Raw genomic sequence first — 19,019 nt, 5'->3', positions numbered from 1 at the left:
TTACAACACGGGTAAGAGCAGGAAGTATATAGTACAGCACTTCTGTAGTTGCATGATTACAGAGCCTCTATGCGGAATATATTTTGCTGTCAGCTGGATTTTTATGGGGCAGACAACTTCAGGCTACCATGCAGTGTAACTCAGTATGATTCAGAGGAATGGGGGAAACTGGCACGAAAAACTTGAGACAGAGCACAACGTTGCTTTTCTCCAGGACATCGCCAAAAGCCAACCAATTTAGAGTATAACACCCTCGCAGGATTATCCTGTCCGTCTTTCTGTATTTAAAACATACCAAAGATTTTCCTGGAGCTTATCTTACTTTTACACCCATGCTCTCCAATGGTTGAGCTCTTACTAGCTTCAAAACTACATTGTTTTGGGAAAAAAGCCACAGTTCACACATTGCCTCCCCCTTCACAGGGCACGTAAATCCCAAGGTGCAGCTTTACACAGTACAAGTTTATTATCTTTTACTGGGAATGGCAGAAATGTTAATGCAGATGATCTTTTCCACTTGAGGAAGCACGAATAGAGCAAATTAACTGTTTGCCTGTTGGCTGGTACTTGGCAAAGATAAACATTTTTAAGTGCTGCATGGATAATGGAGCAGGTGAAGCCAAAGACTCAGTGGGAATGAAGCAGAGAGTAGGAAGAGAGAAACCGAGGCACATTTTAATCAGGGACGAGGATATCTACAGCAAAGACTGCCCAAAACTCAGCGCAGATCACACCAGTGGCATCCCCCGGGTGCAGGCGCCCATGCTGCATCTTAGCAATGTTCCCAAGTTAAATGCCAGACCAGGAATGGTGCAGTACTCTCCCGGAATAACTGAGGGAGCACACCTGCATCCTTCCTTGCCAAAGGGTCTTCCATTTTCACCCACATCCCTGTCACAACCTGTTATCTCAGGAGATACTTGGACTTCTCTTGCTGTTCTTCCACCTGCAATATGCCTCGACAGCTTTTTTTTGTTGTCCACCTGTTTGTCCTCCCCAACAGGGAAATTTGGAAAGGAGGCGAATTCACCGTCTCTTGTGCACACTTCCATCTTCCCATCCCACCCTGCCCTCACGCATACCTCTTCCTCTCCATTACAGAAGAGTATCCTTAATTACACCCCTCCTTCTCACCTGTCTCTACTGCCCGTGCACTTACTGCTGCGTATCAAGAGAAACCCTTGCGCGTAGGAACGCGCACAGGGAGAGAACACCGAGCTCAGCTCCTTTCCTCCCTCCTGCCTTTTCCCACCAGCTTGCCCTTGGCACATGCCTCATTCCAGCAAACGTTTCCCCAGCTGAAGTTCAAAAGGTCCCAATTTCCCTCTTGACAGTGGAACAAAACCGCTGACATTTTTCGACTTTTCCATTCTCAGCTTTCTTGGGAAGTCTCAAAATGATCGTTTTTTTTCAAGTAAAGGTGGAGACCTTTGAGGGCACTTTACTCCGAACATGCTGTGGCTCTCCAAAGGGGAAGCAGAGCATCACGTTGTCTCAGGAAAACCTGAGCAGAACCCAACTAAGCTTAGCAGGAGCCTGAAGGGGCACCTAAAGGCCTCCCGCTGCTGATGCTAAATCAGCCTGCTTCCACTGCTGTTTCAAAACACCTTTCCTGAAGCGCTGTTACCGCTAATTATAACTTACTCCAGCATAAAGTGGAGAAGACCCCACCCCGAGCTCTGACAGCCCGTTCAGCTCTCTGTGCAGCTCACCCAGAGGCAGAGGTGCCCTGTGGAAACCGAGATTAACCACGGAGCCACCAGGACGCGGTGCACACTCGAAGGAAAGCACGAGGGCAGGGAAGAACTGTACAGCCCCCAACATTCCCAGCCGTGCAGGGCTTCCACGGGGAAAGGTGCTGACTAGAAAAGCTCCTTCCAGCGAGGTACTACCAACACACAGCCAAAACCAGGGGGAGAAACCTCAGCATGGGAAGATTTCCACCGTCTTGCAAAATAAAGGCGGTGAGACGTTTTATTCTGGATGCGCTGTGCTGCAGCAGGCCACTGGCTACGCTGTGCACCGCACGGATGACACTGCTCTCCAGTTCCAGCACAGGGTTAAACTTCCACATCCCAGCACTTACCTTGTCCACGTTCCTCAGAATCAGTGGCACTTCATAGACCTCATCGGGGACGTAGCTCTGAAATACCACCTCTGATGGGAAAGGCTGGAACAAGCTCTGTTCCGGGGCAACTGCCGAGAACTGGAGATGCAAAAGAGAGCAGAGAGTTTCAGCCGCGGGGAGAAAGACTCATCGGTGAGAGAATACAGCACCGGCCTCCAGCGAAGGACAGTCCCTTGGTGAGTACGCCTGCCCAGCTCACGCTAGGGGAACAGCAGCTCACCCACCTGTGTTCTGAGCAGACCAAAAGTTTCTGGGCCACACCGAGCAGGCTCAAGCGAGCAGCTCTTTTGGCAGGCGTTTCTCCAGGTCTCCTTCTCCAACAGGCAAGGCAGCACTTACCTCCGGCAGAGCCCTGGGCTAACACGGTCACACAGCTCCAGAGCACTCACTGCAAGAGCTGTAAGCACTCGTGGAGCAAGGGAAAGCCAAGAATTTACAGGAGACCCCATGGGAAACAATTTGGGGATCATCTTTACTTTGAGACACAGAGACCGAGCCCAACACACCCTCAAATCGCTTTTTTGACACACAGCCCAGAAACCAGGAAGAAGAGAAGACAGGCCAGAAAGGAACACCGCCGTTAAGAAAGCGACAGATGAGGTGGTAAGTTCCAGGTACTTTCCCAGCATCACTGGGCAATTTGAGTAAGGCTGGACTTGGCATCTCCTTTTCCCACGAGCTTTAAATGGATGCTTCATTATATTCTATTATTGCCATTTTATTTAATACCACTACAGAAGCAGGTCTGAAAACATACAGAAACAGCAAATGCTTACAGCGCCGAGGCGTTACTTTGAGAAAACTCCTCCCTGCTCTGCCTCCCCCCTTCCAGCTGAACTCTTCACACTCACAAGACACAGACACGTCTCCTGCTTCTCCACAGCAGTCAGGGTCGTGCTGAAGCCAGCGGCCACAGCACACGGCCGGTTCTGTGTGCGCTCGTCCGAGGCGTTCCCAACCTCACGCGCTGTCTAGGGCAATCCTTAACCAATTTGTTACAGGTCTCTCGCTGGCAGTTTTCCACTCAACAGCCTACCTCAGTCATCTACCCCTTTGGAACGTGTGTTATACTAAGCCGATCTGTAAGAAAAGCAGCTTTAAACACACGTGTAAATAAACATTGATCCAGATAAAGCACACCCACTCCCCTCTGCCCAGGGCCATTCCCCTGTGTACCTGGCAGCCTGAAAAATCTAACACCCTGTACGGGTCCCACTCGATGTTCCAACCCAAAGCATTCATGCAATTGCTTTAGCTACACCTTGAGTAGTTACCGTAGGCCCTCAGCCCTCAAAGGCCAACGCAGCCACCACTGAGGGCATCCTATGACCCCAAGCGTTTGACAGAGACTACACCCAACCAAGGGCTGGCTATTTCAGCAGGAAGGTGGGAAATTGCAAGCTTGCATCCTTGTGGCCTGCCCCAGCCTTCCCCCAGTATCATGCTTTAGCCACAGTAGCTCATCTCCAGCAAAAGCCACCAGCTTCAACAGAGGTTGTTTATATGGGCTTAGCGCAGGTCAGGACTTTGACATCTCACTGGGGAAAAATGTTTTACCTTTCCCCCAGCAGAAGGAACTCCACACCGGCAGCAGTTTGAAACAACAACAGGACTTAGTCACCAAGGCATTTAGATAAGCTGGAGGCAAGCCTGTCACAAGCACGCGCTCTCTTCAAATGTCACATCAAACAGCAAGGAAAAGGGCAAGAAAAGGCTACCTTATGATGGGACGCTTCGCTCATGTCTAGAAACTGGATAATCTGGGGTCGCCGCATCTCCCGAGTGCTGGCCAGCCTCTGCCTGGTGGTAAGAGACGTCTCCTTCAGGAGGGCAGAGGGAGTCAGCTGAAATGCAAAACACCAGCAAGAGCTACAGAACTGCCTTTATTCAGAAAGGCTTTTCTCCTTCAAGAGCCACCGATGAATAATTTGTGATCATAGCCGCTAGGATAGTCCTGGAAGTCCCATAATTACCTGTTGAAATATTTACCATTAGTAAATTAATGATAGAGAGCGCAATACACATGCTCCAAACAAGTAGCTTTGTCCCGTTAGCTTCTCCTTCGTGATTTGATGTGACATGTTGGGGGATTTTGCTCTTCGGGCATTTGTTTCCTTTCCAGTTTGGCTGGAGTGAGCCAGTGACCTTTGAAAAAGGTTATCTTTTCTGGGAGGAGTTATCAGAAATCCCTTAACTCCACCCTTGCACAACGCTCACAACCACCACACATGTGCAGATGTCACTGCTGGGTGAGTCAGGAAAGCAGAAAATCAGTGTTGTGCCAAGACTGAGGTGGAGAGGAATGGCTCCAAGTTTTAGTTATCTCTTTTTAATTAGCACTTGTTTTCTCTGTTTGGGCCTCCGAGACTCCTCGACAGCAGTATGCAAAGGTATCTCCTCGACAGAGCTTCAGCACCAGGTCATCTTCAGCCAGGTGAGCTCTGGTCAGCAAAAGGGCCGCCTGAGGATGGGGAGGAGGAATTGCCCTGACTCCGCTGCTGTCTGCAGCGCTGGATCTGTGCTCCACACGGGATACGGGACAGAACAACTGTTTTGGAACCTGTTCCATCTGGGACCAGCCATACCTCTCGAAACCTTCAGGCAGAGTTTGAGCAGCCCACCACATGCCCAGCTGCCTGGAGGGCAGGTATGGTCAGAGCAGCGCTGGCAAGCATCCCGACGTGACAAAACGTTACTGCCCACACAAAGCGGGCGGAAAGAAACACACGCTCATGCTTCAGCTATTCCGGTGCAATGCCCGGTACGTTCATTTAAACTGGCTCCAGTGGCACATCCAGACACAACTCTGGACTTCCCCTGAAGCAGCACACAGTCCATCCCCTACTGCACCATGGTCACCACCTCCGACAGAAGCATGGCAGCAGAGAGACGGGGAGGCGGTGTCCAGCTTCACAGTGCTGCCAGACAACAGGAGGGGCAGGTAGAGGACGGACGCGGGGGCAGTTTCCAGCCTTACACAGCTCCTACCTGGCCGCAGCAGGTACTTACAGTTGCGGGCTTCTCTGTCCCTCTGGCTAGCTTCGGATTACGAGGCACTACCACTTGGCTCGGGAATCTACTGGCCATCCTGGAGGACCCCGTGAACCAGCGGGGCTTTCCGGTGGCCATGCCTCAGTTGACCTGCAAGGAACAGCAACGGGACTTGGAAAATCCAGCATCCCCTTCCATGGCAGACCCAAAGGAGACAGCTGTGTCTCCGGGCTGTGGCATCCTTCATAACTGGAGAGCAGCCGGCATCCCCACCCTGTTTCATAATTAGACCATATTTCAGTGGCAGAGTTAAGACTGATAGAAGTAAAAGCCCAGAACAAACACTCCAAAACAGCCCTTTGCTGTGGGCGCAGTCCCACAAGCCACAAACACACATCAAAGACTGCTGGCACTTCTCATCTTCTCCCCCTCTTCCATGCATTTTGCAACTATTTGCTGGAATTATTATCCAAATCTCTATTAATACCCAAACTGTCCTTTATTACTCTTTAAAAGTTTTTTGGTGGGAACAAAGGATAAATGTCACTTCACTGCTTCATTTTGCAAAAACAGCTGACCCCATGTGACTTTGTGCCTGACCCTACTAAGTGCTCAGAGTATTATGAACAACCTTAAACCCAGGGATCGCTGCTGCCCCAAGCATCAAAATCAGACCGCTCTCCTACTTTGCAAACCAAACGCCCATCCTTTGTGCAAGGAGGTTGGTGATGTTTTTAACTAAGGGACCATAGAGTTCAATACTCTGATTAACAACTATGGTTTCTCAAAGCTAATTTGGTTAGGTTACAAAAATTATCCATCAAATATGACTCCTTCCAGGCATGAAATTACCATGCCCAAGAGCCTTTCTCCATGGAGAATGAGGGCCTTATTTTTCACTTACTAACACCCAAACTCTAGGCTCCCTACAGGCATTAAAAGCTGTAGCAGCAGAAATAAAAGCATGAAACCATTAAAGTCGCATGAGCAATTAGCTCAAATATAAATACAACAGATGTGACAGCTTGGCCACTTCAGGCTATCCTAATGGCAGTTCCTCTCAAGCATCCTTATCCTGCAGGCAGCATGGCTTAACAGGTCCCTGGGCCATCCTTCTTCTATCACCAGCCTGCTGACAACCTCCCCATCTGTCTCTCAAAAAGTGGGTGTGCAAGAAAGGGAAAGAAAACACCCCCAGAAAGTGGGTCTCAAGCACCGACAAAAGTCAAAGGTGAGTATGTACAGCATTTACTAAGCACTACTTTGGACGAGAAATCATTTCCCCTCCCTTTCTGGCTAACTGGACCAAGGAACAGATGGATGTCCCCACCTCTTTTTTTCTGGGACTTGAAAGACCAGTGGCCTCAAACCCAGCTCTACCCTAAAATTATTTTACATCCTGACGATAAGTAAAAAATCACAGATCCTACCCCCTCCTGCTTCCTCCTGTTCCGCATCACTTTTCTTCACGTGGACTTGCTGTACACGGCTAGACACCATTCTGTGCAAAGACCACCATTCCCTTCCCCTCAGGTTTGACCCACATCCTGCAAACAAGGCAATACTTTCAGCTCATTACTCCCGAAACACCACAGCATTGCGCATGTTCACGGTACCAGGCCCTTCATAGTTTCAGGGAACAACAGGGTTGCCATTTCCTTTTGTCCTTGCCAGGAACATGAGAGAACAGCACGGTCCTACAGACACAAGGGCATGCTGCAGCTGGAGCTCGGATTGAAAGCTAGAAATAACTATTCGTTAAGAGAGAAATCTAATGGGGATGATACAACACTAATCTGGGTATCAGTGCTTTATTACTGGGTCTTGAGAGCAACTGGATTATTTGTTTCAACTTTCTAACTATAATTTCACTTCACTTGAAACTAATCCTGCTCATCATGCCCACACCAGTTATTTCCAGAGGGCTTCCAGTCTGCATGCCCCCATAATAGTCCAGCAGTTTCCCCTACCCTCTAGCCCCAGAGTTAGGCACTTCCAGAGCCCCGCTTCCCTGGAGCCTGCAGGGACCAGCCTCCTGCATCAGGAGGAAAGCAGCAGAACTAAGAAAGCAGCCACATTCTCCTGCAGGGGCAGGACAAAACAGCAACCGCAACACAGCCCACCTCCAGCCACCACCCCTGGCTGCTGCACGGGGAGCTCCATCTTCCCCACCTCAGAGAGCCCTTTACCCCCCCCCCCCCCTAGAAATTAAGGACAGACTGCAACTGCCCCTCTGCTCCAGGCTCAGGGCACAGACGGCTCGGGCACCTCGACTGTGGGTTCAGAGCATGAACGCCCCAAACCTGGGCAGGGGAACCAGCTGCGCCAGGACACAACAGCTACCATCACCTCAGAAAAGCAATGAGGAAATATACCCAGGGCTGGGGTACAATTCCTGACGTGTCTCAGGAAACCCAGATGTGCCAGAGCAGGGTGCCAAGCTCCAGCCTCCTCCCCCACGCTCCCTTTACTCCAGTACCTACTACTACGGACTGCTGTGCTTTTGTGCTGTGCCTCACATGGCTGCCAGGGCAGGGTGAGAAGCAGCAAGAGAATTCCTGCCTGGCACCTTCTCCAGGGGAGCCGTGCTGCACTTTGCCAAGGTGAGTTTTTTTGGCTCTGCATGATTTCAAATGTGAGGGGTCTGTTTTCTCACCACAGAAAGCAGGGAGCAGAAATTTTGTGCTGTACCTCACATGGCTGCCAGAGCACGGTGAGAAGCAGCAGAAGAATTCCTTCCTAGCATCTTCTCCAGGGGAGCAGCGCTGCGCTTTCCCAAGGTGATTTTTTTGTTCTGTGAATGATTCCAAGTACGAGAGGTCAAATTTCTCAGAACAGAATGCACGGAGCAGAACTTTTGTGCTGTTCCTCTCATGGCTGCCAGGGCACGGTGGGAAACAGCAAGAGAATTCCTACCTGGAACCTTCTCACCATGTCCTTGCAGCCACATCAGGCACAGCAGAAAAGTTCGGCACCCTTCTCTCTGTGGTGAGAAATTGGACGCCTATACATTGGCAATCATGCAGAGCCCCAAAGAGTCACCTTGGCAAAGTGCTGCACTGTCCCCCTGGAGAAGGTGCCAGGCAGGAATTCTCTTGCTGCTTCTCACCCTGCCCTGGCAGCCATGTGAGGCACAGCACAAAAGTTCTGCTCCCTGCTTTCTGTGGTGAGAAAACTGACCCCAAAATTTTGCACTCATGCAGAACCAGAGCTGACCTTGACATAAGTGCAGCACTGTTCCCCCCTGGAGAAGGTTCCAGGCAGGAATTCTCTTGCTGTTCTGTACCCTGTCCTGGCAGCCATGTGAGGCACAGCAGAAAAGTGCTGCTCCCTGCTTTCTGTGGTGAGAAAATGGAACCAAAGTTTCTGCACTCCTGCAGAGCCAAAAGAAAAAATATATCTTCGGAAAGTGCAGCAGTGCTCCCCTGGAGAAAGTGCCAGGAAGGAATTCTCTTGCTGCTTCTCACCCTGCCCTGGCAGCCATGTGAGGCACAGCACAAAAGTGCTGCTCCCTGCTTTCTGTGGTGAGAAAACTGACCCCTTTTCATTGGCAATCATGCACAGAAACAAAAAAAAATCACCTTAGAGCGCAGCGCTGCTCCCATAAAGAAGGTACCAGGAAAAAATTCTCTTGCTGTTCTGTACCCTGCCCTGGCAGCCATGTGAGGCACAGCACAAAAGTTCTGCTCCCTGCTTTCTGTGGTGAGAAAATGGAACCAAAGTTTCTGCACTCCTGCAGAGCCAAAAGAAAAAATATATCTTGGGAAAGTGCAGCAGTGCTCCCCTGGAGAAGGTGCCAGGAAGGAATTCTCTTGCTGCTTCTCACCCTGCCCTGGCAGCCATGTGAGGCACAGCACAAAAGTTCTGCTCCCCGCTTTCAGTGGTAAGAAATTTCACCCAAGCATTTTGCATTCATACAGAACCAGAGCTCACCTCGGCAAAGTGCAGCGCTGCTCCCCTGGAGAAGGTGCCAGGAAGGAATTCTCTTGCTGCTTCTCACCCTGCCCTCGCAGCCACGTGAGTCAGCACTAAAGTTCTGCTCCCCGCTGTCTGTGGTAAGAAATTTGACCCAAGCATTTTGCACTCATGCAGAACCAGAGCTCACCTCGGCAAAGAGCAGCACTGCCCCCCTGGAGAAGGTGCCAGGAAGGAATTCTCTTGCTGCTTCTCACCCTGCCCTGGCAGCCATGTGAGGCACAGCACAAAAGTGCTACTCCCTGCTTTCTAAAGTTAGCAAAATTGACTGTCCACAGTTGCACTCATGTAGAGATAAGACTTTCTTACTCAAAAGCAAAACCCAAGAAGCCACGTAGCCTTGGGAACCCCCTTGTCCTTCCGTGTGGCTGGTGACTTCCCATGGCTCTTCCACAAGGCAGGACAAATAACCATGAATTTGGAAGCCCACATTAGTTCAAGTACACTTAGTCCTCTGACAGTCACTACTTATGGGCCAGCGGTCCTCTCACCCCTCCACAGATCTGCCTTTTAGTCCTCTAGCAGTCATTCTCCATGGAGGGACCACAAGTCCTCCATACCTACCCGCCAGCTCACCAGAAATGAGTCAGACCACGCCAGAAGTGACACTGCCTGACCCGCACGAGATATATTAGACCAGTAACGATGGTTTCAAGACAGAAAAAACACCACCATCCAGCAGCACAGCAGAAAAACAACCAGAAGAAACTTCGTACACAAACCAAAGGCACCCATCCATACTTTACAAAGGAAAAAAAAGCTGAAAAAGGCACTCTCCACAAAAAAACCCACCACACAGATCACAAGATAAGATAAAAATGCCATAACCCCAGGAACGCAGGGCCAACAAACACAGATTCTGACCACAACAGTAACACACTTTGACACTGACTCGCTTGACCTCTGGCATACTTGACCTTGTTGCCCCCAAACCCCAGCACATTGTAGCCCTAAGGCAGCACAAAATGGAGCACAAAGTCCCTGAAGATCTCTGCCAGGGCAAAAGCAAAGCACAGAGCCACACGGGAGGGGGGGGTTGGAAGGGACCCGTGGAGGTCCTCTGGGCCAAGCCCTCTGCTCCAGCACGCTCACCTCGAGCAGGTCGCAGAGAACTGTGTGCCCTTGGCCTTTGAAGATCTCCAAGGACAGAGACGCCACAACCTCCTTGGACAACCTCTGCCAGCATTTGACCGCCCCGAGGGGGAAAATTTGCCCTTTCTCTCTCTCCTTTCACTGTACCGCATTCCAGAACAGCCATGACATGACCAGCTCAGGCTTGAAAGCCAGTGCTGTGGCTGGCCTGAAATTCTGTCCCCCTTTTTTTCATCCACTGGTAGCTAAAGGAGGACAAAGAAGGATTTCTTTCAAAGGAGAACTTCTCTTTTCCTCTGTCCTTCTTCTCTACCAGTGATCTGGATTCTGAGTGCTGTGCCACTGTCCTAATGGCTGGGAGAGGGATACTTCTTGTAGGACAGGGAGGAGGTGACAGTGGAGATGATCAGGCTGGGGAAGCTGAAGGAAAACGCAAGCGACTGGAGTTGCCTGGAGCAAGAGTGGCCAGCTTCAGAGCTAGGTCACCTCGTGTCCTCAGCTCCTATACAGGAGCTGAACCACACACATGGACTGCAAAGCAGTGTGACCCATAGAAAAAAGTTTGCTTGGCTCGGGATCGCCCAGGGGCATTTAACTGCAATTCCGGCCTTGTCAGCAGGAAGGAAACATGCCCTGCAAGCACACACTGAGGCACGACACCTTGCCCGGGGCTAAAGGGTACCTCAGGAGACCTATATGGGACCCCCCAGCACCTGGATTGCTGGCTGGAGGATGGGTAGGTCAAAGGACCCTGATGGGAGCCCTGCAGGCTCCATACATTGGACCAACGGGCACCTTCCCTTGTCACACAGAGCATCCTCTCGGATGCACTGCACAGTTTCTGGTAGATCTCTGGAGAAGAGCTTCTCCCCAGGCCTCTCCCGTGGGCTTGCTCACCCCCGGAGCCCTTCCCAAGCACAGCCCCAGCAGGTGGATGCAGCCGGCGTTGCAGGGAAGAACAAGCAGCAGGCACCACAGTCAGCACTGCGGGAAAGCTGGGACCCCAGACACCCACCCAGGCTCTCCAATCCCAGCCTGGCCCACAAGAGTGCCTTTATCTCCCTTTCCCAGAAGTGCTGAATTCCCCTTCCAGCATTAGCCACTGGACCCACGCCGCTTCTTACTGCAGTGTACAACAGCCACAAGAGAATTTGCTACATGTCTCTGATTTCCTGCATTTTTCCTGAAAAGGGCGGGTGTGTAACTCTCTGAATGGCTTCTATTTGAAGCAAGGCATTGCTTAGGGTCAACAGTGAAACGAGACACGGGCCATCAAAAGCTGACTACTTTTCCCCTTCTTTGCCATGGTCATGGCCTACCCCACAGACTCGCCCCTGGCCGTGTCGGCCACCGGCTGGGTGAAGGTCATGGCTAACAGGGCAGGGGCTCCTGGGTGCTGCTCATCCAGCCCTGATTGCCAAGGGGGAAGCCTTAGCACCCAGGTGGGATAAGGCCTTCCCAAGCAAGGGTGGTGCTCCAGGGACACCACAATCCCTGCCGAAGCTCACCACACATTTCATTTACCTGTGGCACCTGGCAGGACACGAGCGGCTCTTGACTGCTGCTAGTCCCCCCATCTTTTGGTAAAAATGGAAGTTTTTCCTCCCGGTGGGCCTGCTCCAGTTCCAGCGCCTTGGGGCCTGAGGCCTGGCGCGGCCTGTGTGCCAGAGGCCTTCCAACCGCTAGGCCGGCCTCCACCAAGAGGAGTCTGCCTCAGGCCACAACGGCCATCTCTAGGAAAAACAGCTTCTTTTATCGACCAGGACCCTGTCAAAACCCCAGGTCAAAGCGCTGGCCGCAGGCACAGGGAGGTGGCCCTCGCCCCCTGCCCTGTCCTGCTCGGGGCTCCCCCGGGCGGGGCAGGCCCGGCCATACTGGAGAGGGCCCCAGCCCCGCCCCCCCAGGCTCCGCCCACTTTCCGTTGGGCTCAGACCGTTGGTCACGGGGAGCCCACGGCCACCACAGGCAGCAGGGCAGAGCTGTGCTGGCACGCAGCGGCGCTGGCAGGAGGCAGCCTCTGGCCCAGGAGCGCTGCCACAGCACCAGCACCCCGCTCCCCAGCCTCCCCGTCGCCGGCTGGGCCCCCTCCTCGGTGCACGGCCAGGGCCCTCCTCTCCCGGGCAGGATGGGCCAGGCCTGCTGCTGCTGCGGCTCCAGGTGGGCTCCTCCCGGGCTCGGGGACACGCGGGCACAGCTGGGCCACGCAGCACTGGCGTTGCTCATGCCCGCCGCGCTCTGCTCTGCAGGGAGGCTCTCAGCGACGCCGAGCCGGTGTTGAGCACAGACGTGCGGCTGACCCGGGGCCGCAAGAGGAGCGAGAGGCGCCTTCTGCTCCTCCACGAGGAACTGGTGGTCGCCAAGTTGCGGTAAGACCCTCAGAGCCCAGGTCCTTGCCCCCAGCCCCGGCCCAGGGACACCCTGGCACCAGCCCCAGGCCCCGGCCCCTCGGTGCTGGAGGCACCCATGTCCGTCCCAAGGGCAGGTGGGGGACAGGGCTCTGCGCGTGGGGACCCAGCCCAAGGAGCCCCCCTCCAGCTCAGTGCCCACCTCTGCTCTCTGCAGACATGGCACCAGCCTGCACCCACAGCTCCACCTGGCGCTGGACCAGCTGTGGGTGCTCAGCAGCGGGAAGGAGGCTGCGGGGCAGGATGGACAGGAGGAGGAGGAAAGCACCGATGAGGACAGCACCTCTGTCATCCTCACCTGGCCCACCGGCTCCTGCATCGCCACTTTTGGGTGAGTCGTGGTCGGGCAGGAGAGCTTCCCAGCCGTGCCCACGCCATCCCGTGAATACTGGCCTCTGCCTTGCGTGCAGAGCCTGGGCAGGGAGCAGGCAGCTCGGTGGCAGGGAGGGAGGGACGGGGGATGTTTCCCCATCCTGCATCCCCTGGTCACCTTTTGGTCCCCAGAAGGGAAGGGCAAACGCAGCCACTCAGGCAGGACAGAGCGACCCAGGGCTTGGACAGTGCCTCTGTCCTGCCCCATGGGGCAGGGCTGTGCAGGCACCCACCTTTGCCCAGGGCTGGGGGCAGCAGGGCCTGACGCTCTCTCTCCTCTCTACCTGCAGATCCCAGGCACTGAAGGAGCTGTGGGTGGCCACACTGCTGGGGTAAGCCGGGGGGATGCTCCAGGAGAAGCTGGACGGACGGGGGAACACAGCCCCCAGCTGGGGAAGGTGCCCCCGTGGCTGCGAGCAGCTCTCGGGCACAGCTGCCTGACAAGAGACAAGAGACGGCTTGGGGCTCACCCAGCTCTCTCCCTCTCCCTTCCCGGTGCACAGGACACCAGAAGGACGCAAGGGAGCCCGCGTCACCCATCTGACATCCATCAAGCTCCTGGAGAAGGAGCTGAGCCGCCGCCACGCCGTGAGTGTCTCTCTGCTCTGGGCCCTGTCCCCGAGCACTGCTCCTGCAGCCGAGCAGCAGAGCCATGGCTGCTCACCTTCTTCCCCTCCTTCTCTCCTGCCCAGTGGAGGACACTGCACGCCAGGAGCCTGGAGAGGCTGATGGAAGCACAGGCAGAGGTGAGAATGGCTGCCTTGCACCTGCCTCTGGCTGCGCCGGGATGCGCAGGGACTGGGGTGACCTTGTGTGGGAGGGACAGAGGGTCTGACGGTGCCACTCAGGGAGCAGAGGGTTTTGGGAAGCCAGCAGCACGCCAGCACGTTCTGACTGGTGACACTGGGAGGAACCCTGCCACATGGGGAAGAGAGCCCGGGAGGGCAGAGGGTCCCAGCTTTGCCGCGCTCAGGCTGCTGGTGGCCCTTTCTGCTGCGGGGCTGCTCTGCAAGCACAGCCTGATTCTTGGTTCTTGCAGGCTCATCCCAAGCAAGGGCCCGCGACGGCCCCATCTGCAAACGCAGGGGGACTTTGCCCCGCACCAGGTGAGTTTGGGAAAGCAAGACAACCTCCTGCAATGCTGTGCTCACTTGTCCCGAGTGTCGCCATGCAGGTTGGGCAGCCCACGGAAGGATGTCACCTGGACGGACAAGGACAACTGCTGGGCCGCGGCTGCTGGACTTGCTTCTGCGGGGACACGGAGCCTCTGCTGCAGCCCGCAGCTTGCAGGAGGGCAGGGCGAAGGCTGTCACAGGCTGACCCCGTGGCACGATGGCTCTCAAGAGCCTCTAAGTCAACACCTCCGAGCCACAGCCGCGGATCCAGCTGCTGCCTCCCTGCCCATCCTGCCGCACCACACAGCACCGTGCTGCAGGCGGGGCAGCGCAGGGCAGGGCAGGCGCTGGGACCGCTGGCCTGGGGTCTCCATTGGTGGTGTCTTACTCTGTTTTCCTTTGCAGCAGGAGGGAGCAGCAGCGGGAGCAGCACCAGCAGCAGGAGGATGGGGCTGCCCTGGCCCTTCACCCTGCGGCGCACCCCGGCCGCTGCCCAGGCGCCAGGGCAGGCGGCCTCCAGCTGCAGCAGGGCGCTCTTTGGGCAGCCCCTGGCAGCCCTCTGTGGGGAGGACAACACGCTGCCCCGGCCCATCCAGGTAAGCCAGCCTGGACAGACGGGGTCCCCAGCCCTCCCTCCGGCTGCTCTGGAGAGGGCCTGCGTGTCCCCAGCAGCTGCGGGGACAGGGCACTGGGCTCTGCACCCCCAGAACCTGCTTCTGGTCCCGGACCTTTGTGGCGCTTAGGCAACCACGTCTGGGGCAGAGCTCTGGTCCTTGCCACCGCTTGGTTCTTCAGCCAAGCAAGTGGCCTCCTGCCTCTCCTGCAGGAGCTGCTGGCTGTCCTGCGCCAGCGAGGACCGACGACGGAGGGGATATTCCGCAGAGCTGCCGGCGGCACAGAACTTCGGCAGCTACGCGAGGCCCTGGACCGCGGCAAGGACATTGACATGGGAAGTCAGCCTGCGCTGCTGCTGGCCGTCATCTTGAAGGTGAGCGCTTCTGACCTGCAGCTGGAGGAGCTCCTGGCTGGCCTGCAGCGTTCAAAGGCTCACCTGCAGCCCTTGGCATTGCAGGACTTCCTGCGAAGCATCCCAACCAAGCTCCTCCTCATCGACCTCTACGAGGACTGGATGGCAGCCATGGAGAGGGCCAGCAAGCAGGCCAAGGTGGAGGAGCTGAAAGCGTAAGTGTGGGCAGCAGCCTGCCTGGTGAGCAGGGACCGGGAGAGTTCTGGGACCTGCCTGCCAAGGCACGGGCTCCTCAGAAAGCTGTCTTTTCGGGCAGCTGCAAAGCTGTGCAACACGGCTGCTGGCTCCCACCCGCCTGGGGCCAGCTGCAGGGACGGCTGTGGGCACCCTCTGCTTCATCAGCCTTGTCTTCCTCTTCCCTCAGGGTGGCCAACAAGTTGCCTGCGGCCAACCTCCTCCTCCTGAAGTGGCTGATGGCCCTGCTGCAGCACATCGGCAACAACGCAGCCACCAGCAGAATGAGCTGCAGCAACCTGGCCATCTGCATCGGGCCCAACCTGCTGAGCCCACCCAACGAGGACCTGCTCCCGCTGCAGGCCATGCTGGCGGTGACCGAGAAGGTACGCCCTACCCAGCAGCCAGTGCTGCCTTCCCGGCCCATCGGAGCTTGGCTCTTGAGAGGTCCCTGGCTGCCTCCTCCCTTGAGCCAGGGCTGGTGGGCTGGGTGCCTGGAAGAGCAACCCCCAGCCGCAGCCACCTGCGCAGACGAAGGGTCAGCAGCGGGAAAGGCTGCTTGACACGTCTGCAGGCACCTGGCTTGAGACCAAGGCTTTCATGTCTGCAGGTGAACGTGCTGGTGGAGTTCCTCATTGAAAACTGCGGGGACATCTTTGGGGAGGAGATGGCCAGCCTCTCCCCTCCATCAGCCGAGGAGGTGCCAGCACCCATGGACAGGCGCACAGGTAGGAGGCGGGACTGAGGCTTGTCACAGACACTGGGGCTTGGGATGCCAGAAACCTCAACGTTGAGGAGACAAGTGGTGTAGGGCTCGGCTGGGCTTTGCTTAGGTGTTCCTGACTTCCAAGAAGTCACGCTGCTGCACATGCTTTTGCTTTCCAGAGCTGCGGTGCGAAGAGCAAAGTGGCCCTGCAGGCACAGCAGAGACCCAGCATCCAGCAAAAGCCTTTCTGGATGCAGCCGCCTCTCTGCTGGACATCGACAGAGGAGCTGGGGGAGACACAGGGGCAGGGCCCAAAGCAGCAGAGGTACGGCAGCTCCACAGACACTGGGGCAACATGTCTCAAGTGGGACAGTAATTTCCCAGGAGGCCAAGCAGCCGCTGGGCCTCCTCCTGGCAGCCGCTCTCTTGTGCCTTTGGGGCTCCTCCTCTCCCCCCAGAGTGGTACGTGTTAAGGAAAACTGGAAAGGCTGTTTCTGGAATGCACTTCATTAAGTATGATCTGCTTCATCAAACAAAACATACCTACAAAACACCCACAGAAGGACAGAAAGGAGTAGCTGCCACCTTGAGAGGGCTTTTGCTCAAATCCTACTCCGTCGCAGCTTCATCAAGTCTAGGCTGCGTTGGCTGGGCTGTGCAAAATGTGCATGATGCAAACCAGCATCTCCTCTGTAGAGCTCATACAGCAATTTGGCAGTCAGGCCCTCACTACCCCAGGCCGTCACTTGCCACCCGTTACCTCCCAAATTTCTGGTTTAGGCACCTCCAGATTTGCCTCCAGGCACCCCCGAGGGCACGGCAGAGTCCCTGGCATGCCTGCCACAACTGACCAGCCTGCCCCAGGAAACCAGGTAGGAAGAGCTCCCCTTGCCTGACCTGAGAGCTCACTGCAGGGGCCTGGGGCTTTCCCCATCTCATCACGCTGTGGGATGGAAAGGTTTGCAGGCTCCCACCAGGAGAAGGAAAAGTCAAGGAAAAGGAAGAGAAAAGAAGCCTGGGCAGAGGAGAGGGACAGCCAAGCACAAATAAAAAGGAGAAGAGGGGAAATGATTTCGTGGACCCAAACCTGAGAGAATGCAGGAAGCTGCAGCACGTCAGGAAGGCCGGGTGCGTACCAGGCGCTGCTGCCCATCTTTCCCAGCTCTGAACACGGCCCTAAGTCAGCCCAGCTGGCTGGCAAGGGCCGGCGAGGGCTGGTGCTGAGCAGGGTTTGGGATGAGCCCCACGGCAGCTCCCTGGGGGCTCCCCGTCGAGCCCTGCTGTGTGGCACAGGGGCACTGTCAGCATCCCTGTGCACGCACAGCGCCCTAGGGACATCACCCCTGGGGAGAAGGCACCGGAGCCGGCCTCGAGTGGAGGCCAGCAAGAGCTCTCCCTTCTGGGCCATGAGGAATTCCTCGGAAACAGCGTCCTCCAAAGAGGGGGGAACCAAATCCTGCCTCTTCCTGCCTCTGGGGGTTTATCAGAGCTTTCTGACTCTGTCCTTGCAGGTGCTGACTGATTTTCACCGGCTGAACCGCTGTGACTCCTGGGCCCCCGCAGCTGCTGTTGACAATAAAAGAATCTTTTCCCTCTCCTGACTGTGTCTGCCATAGGGTCTTGTGGAGTGGGGAGCGCTTGTGCTGGGGTGGACCCTCGGGGAGGAGATTGGGATCGTCCCTTCCCCAGCACCCTTTCCAGCGGGCATCGGGGCTGAGCTGAGGGGCTTTAGGAGGAAAAGCAAAGCACAGAGCCACACGGGAGGGTGGGGTTGGAAGGGACCCGTGGAGGTCCTCTGGGCCAAGCCCTCTGCTCCAGCACGCTCACCTCAAGCAGGTCGCAGAGAACTGTGTGCCCTTGGCCTTTGAAGATCTCCAAGGACAGAGACTCCACAACCTCCTTGGACAACCTCTGCCAGCATTTGACCGCCCCGAGGGGGAAAATTTGCCCTTTCTCTCTCTCCTTTCACTGTACCACATTCCAGAACAGCCATGACATGACCAGCTCAGGCTTGAAACCAAGTGCTGTGGCCGGCCTTCAGGGCCCTCAGGGACTGGGGGCAAGGGGAAGTGTTTTAGGGACGGACCGTGGGGGCCAGAGGGAGGGATTTGAGGGACGGATGCCGAGGAAGGCCTCATCCCTGCAGCGATGGCTCAGGCCCAGGGCAGGGCTCTTCTCTGGATGCCACGGGGTCGATTGCAGAGGACCAGGCTGCCCCATGCAGGGAGCAGGTGCGTGCCGGGGCTGCCAGGGGCCCTGCCTGCCTGTTCCCAGCCCAGCCCCAGCTGGGGCCAGCCCTGCACTGCAGCCCTGGGGCCGAGGCGCACGGAGCCGGGCATTGCTGAGGGTGCTGCACCCTGACGGGCCCCGCCGCCGGCTGCCGGCTGCCCTGGGCTGCCCCTCGCTCTCCCCAGCTCTGCCTGCTGCCAGCGCCGGGGACACCGCCACGGGGCTTGCCCCCTGCCCACAGCTGCCCTGACCCACATCTGCAGCTGTACGTGGTGCCCACATCGCACAGCTGGGGCGGGGGTGGCAGGTCTCTCTGGTGGCAGCCTGGGACTGGGGACAAAGCCAAGCCCATCCCTCGCTTGTGATCTTTGTCCCCAGGGAGAGCCAGTGCAGACGTGTGCTGCGCTGGGGAGTGTCCCACGGGGAGGTGACGGCCGACTGCAGAGCAGCACTGAGACCCGCGCGACAGCAACAGCAGCTGGTGGCCACAGAGCAGCCCAGGGGAGCTGGTTCCCTCGACGGGCCCCAAAGCAGCCTTCCTCAGCCCCTGCTTTTGGTGACATGTGGAGCAGCGCAGGGACGTCTCTCAGGCTTCCAGGCCTGAGGAGGCTTTCCTCCCCAGGGGCACTGTCAGAAATCCTGCTCCCAGGATTAAAGCACCCCTCCCCCCCCATGGATCCGAGGCTGTGTGTCCAGCCCCCTGGAGCTGGGTACAGGTGCCCTGAGCGGTCTCTCAGGGAGAATGGGGCCACCTGCCTGGTGGCTCTGACACAGAAATGATGAGCTGAAGCCCTGTGATGGTGGA

The 19,019-nt window shown here is 56.2% G+C and overlaps 1 protein-coding gene across 1 annotated transcript; it reads left to right on the top strand.

Annotated features, from left to right (window-relative positions):
- Positions 1 to 13,181: 13,181 nt before the first annotated feature.
- LOC308058657 (uncharacterized protein) lies at positions 13,182 to 17,666 on the top strand. The gene is made up of 2 exons (XM_080374774.1): positions 13,182 to 14,674; positions 17,497 to 17,666. The coding sequence occupies exons 1-2, from the start codon at positions 13,692 to 13,694 to the stop codon at positions 17,501 to 17,503; spliced, it is 990 nt and encodes a 329-aa protein (XP_080230900.1). The 5' UTR covers positions 13,182 to 13,691; the 3' UTR covers positions 17,504 to 17,666.
- The last annotated feature ends 1,353 nt before the right edge of the window (positions 17,667 to 19,019 follow it).

The sequence above is a fragment of the Falco punctatus genome (assembly GCF_963210335.1).
Source record: "Falco punctatus genome assembly, chromosome: 2".
NCBI classification, from domain to species: domain Eukaryota; kingdom Metazoa; phylum Chordata; class Aves; order Falconiformes; family Falconidae; genus Falco; species Falco punctatus.
This window is presented reverse-complemented; position numbering and strand designations above follow the sequence as displayed.

Bases quoted from the DNA above. Each gene is read 5' to 3' on its own strand.
- LOC308058657 (XM_080374774.1), top strand. From the start codon at position 13,692: ATGGAAGCACAGGCAGAGGTGAGAATGGCTGCCTTGCACCTGCCTCTG.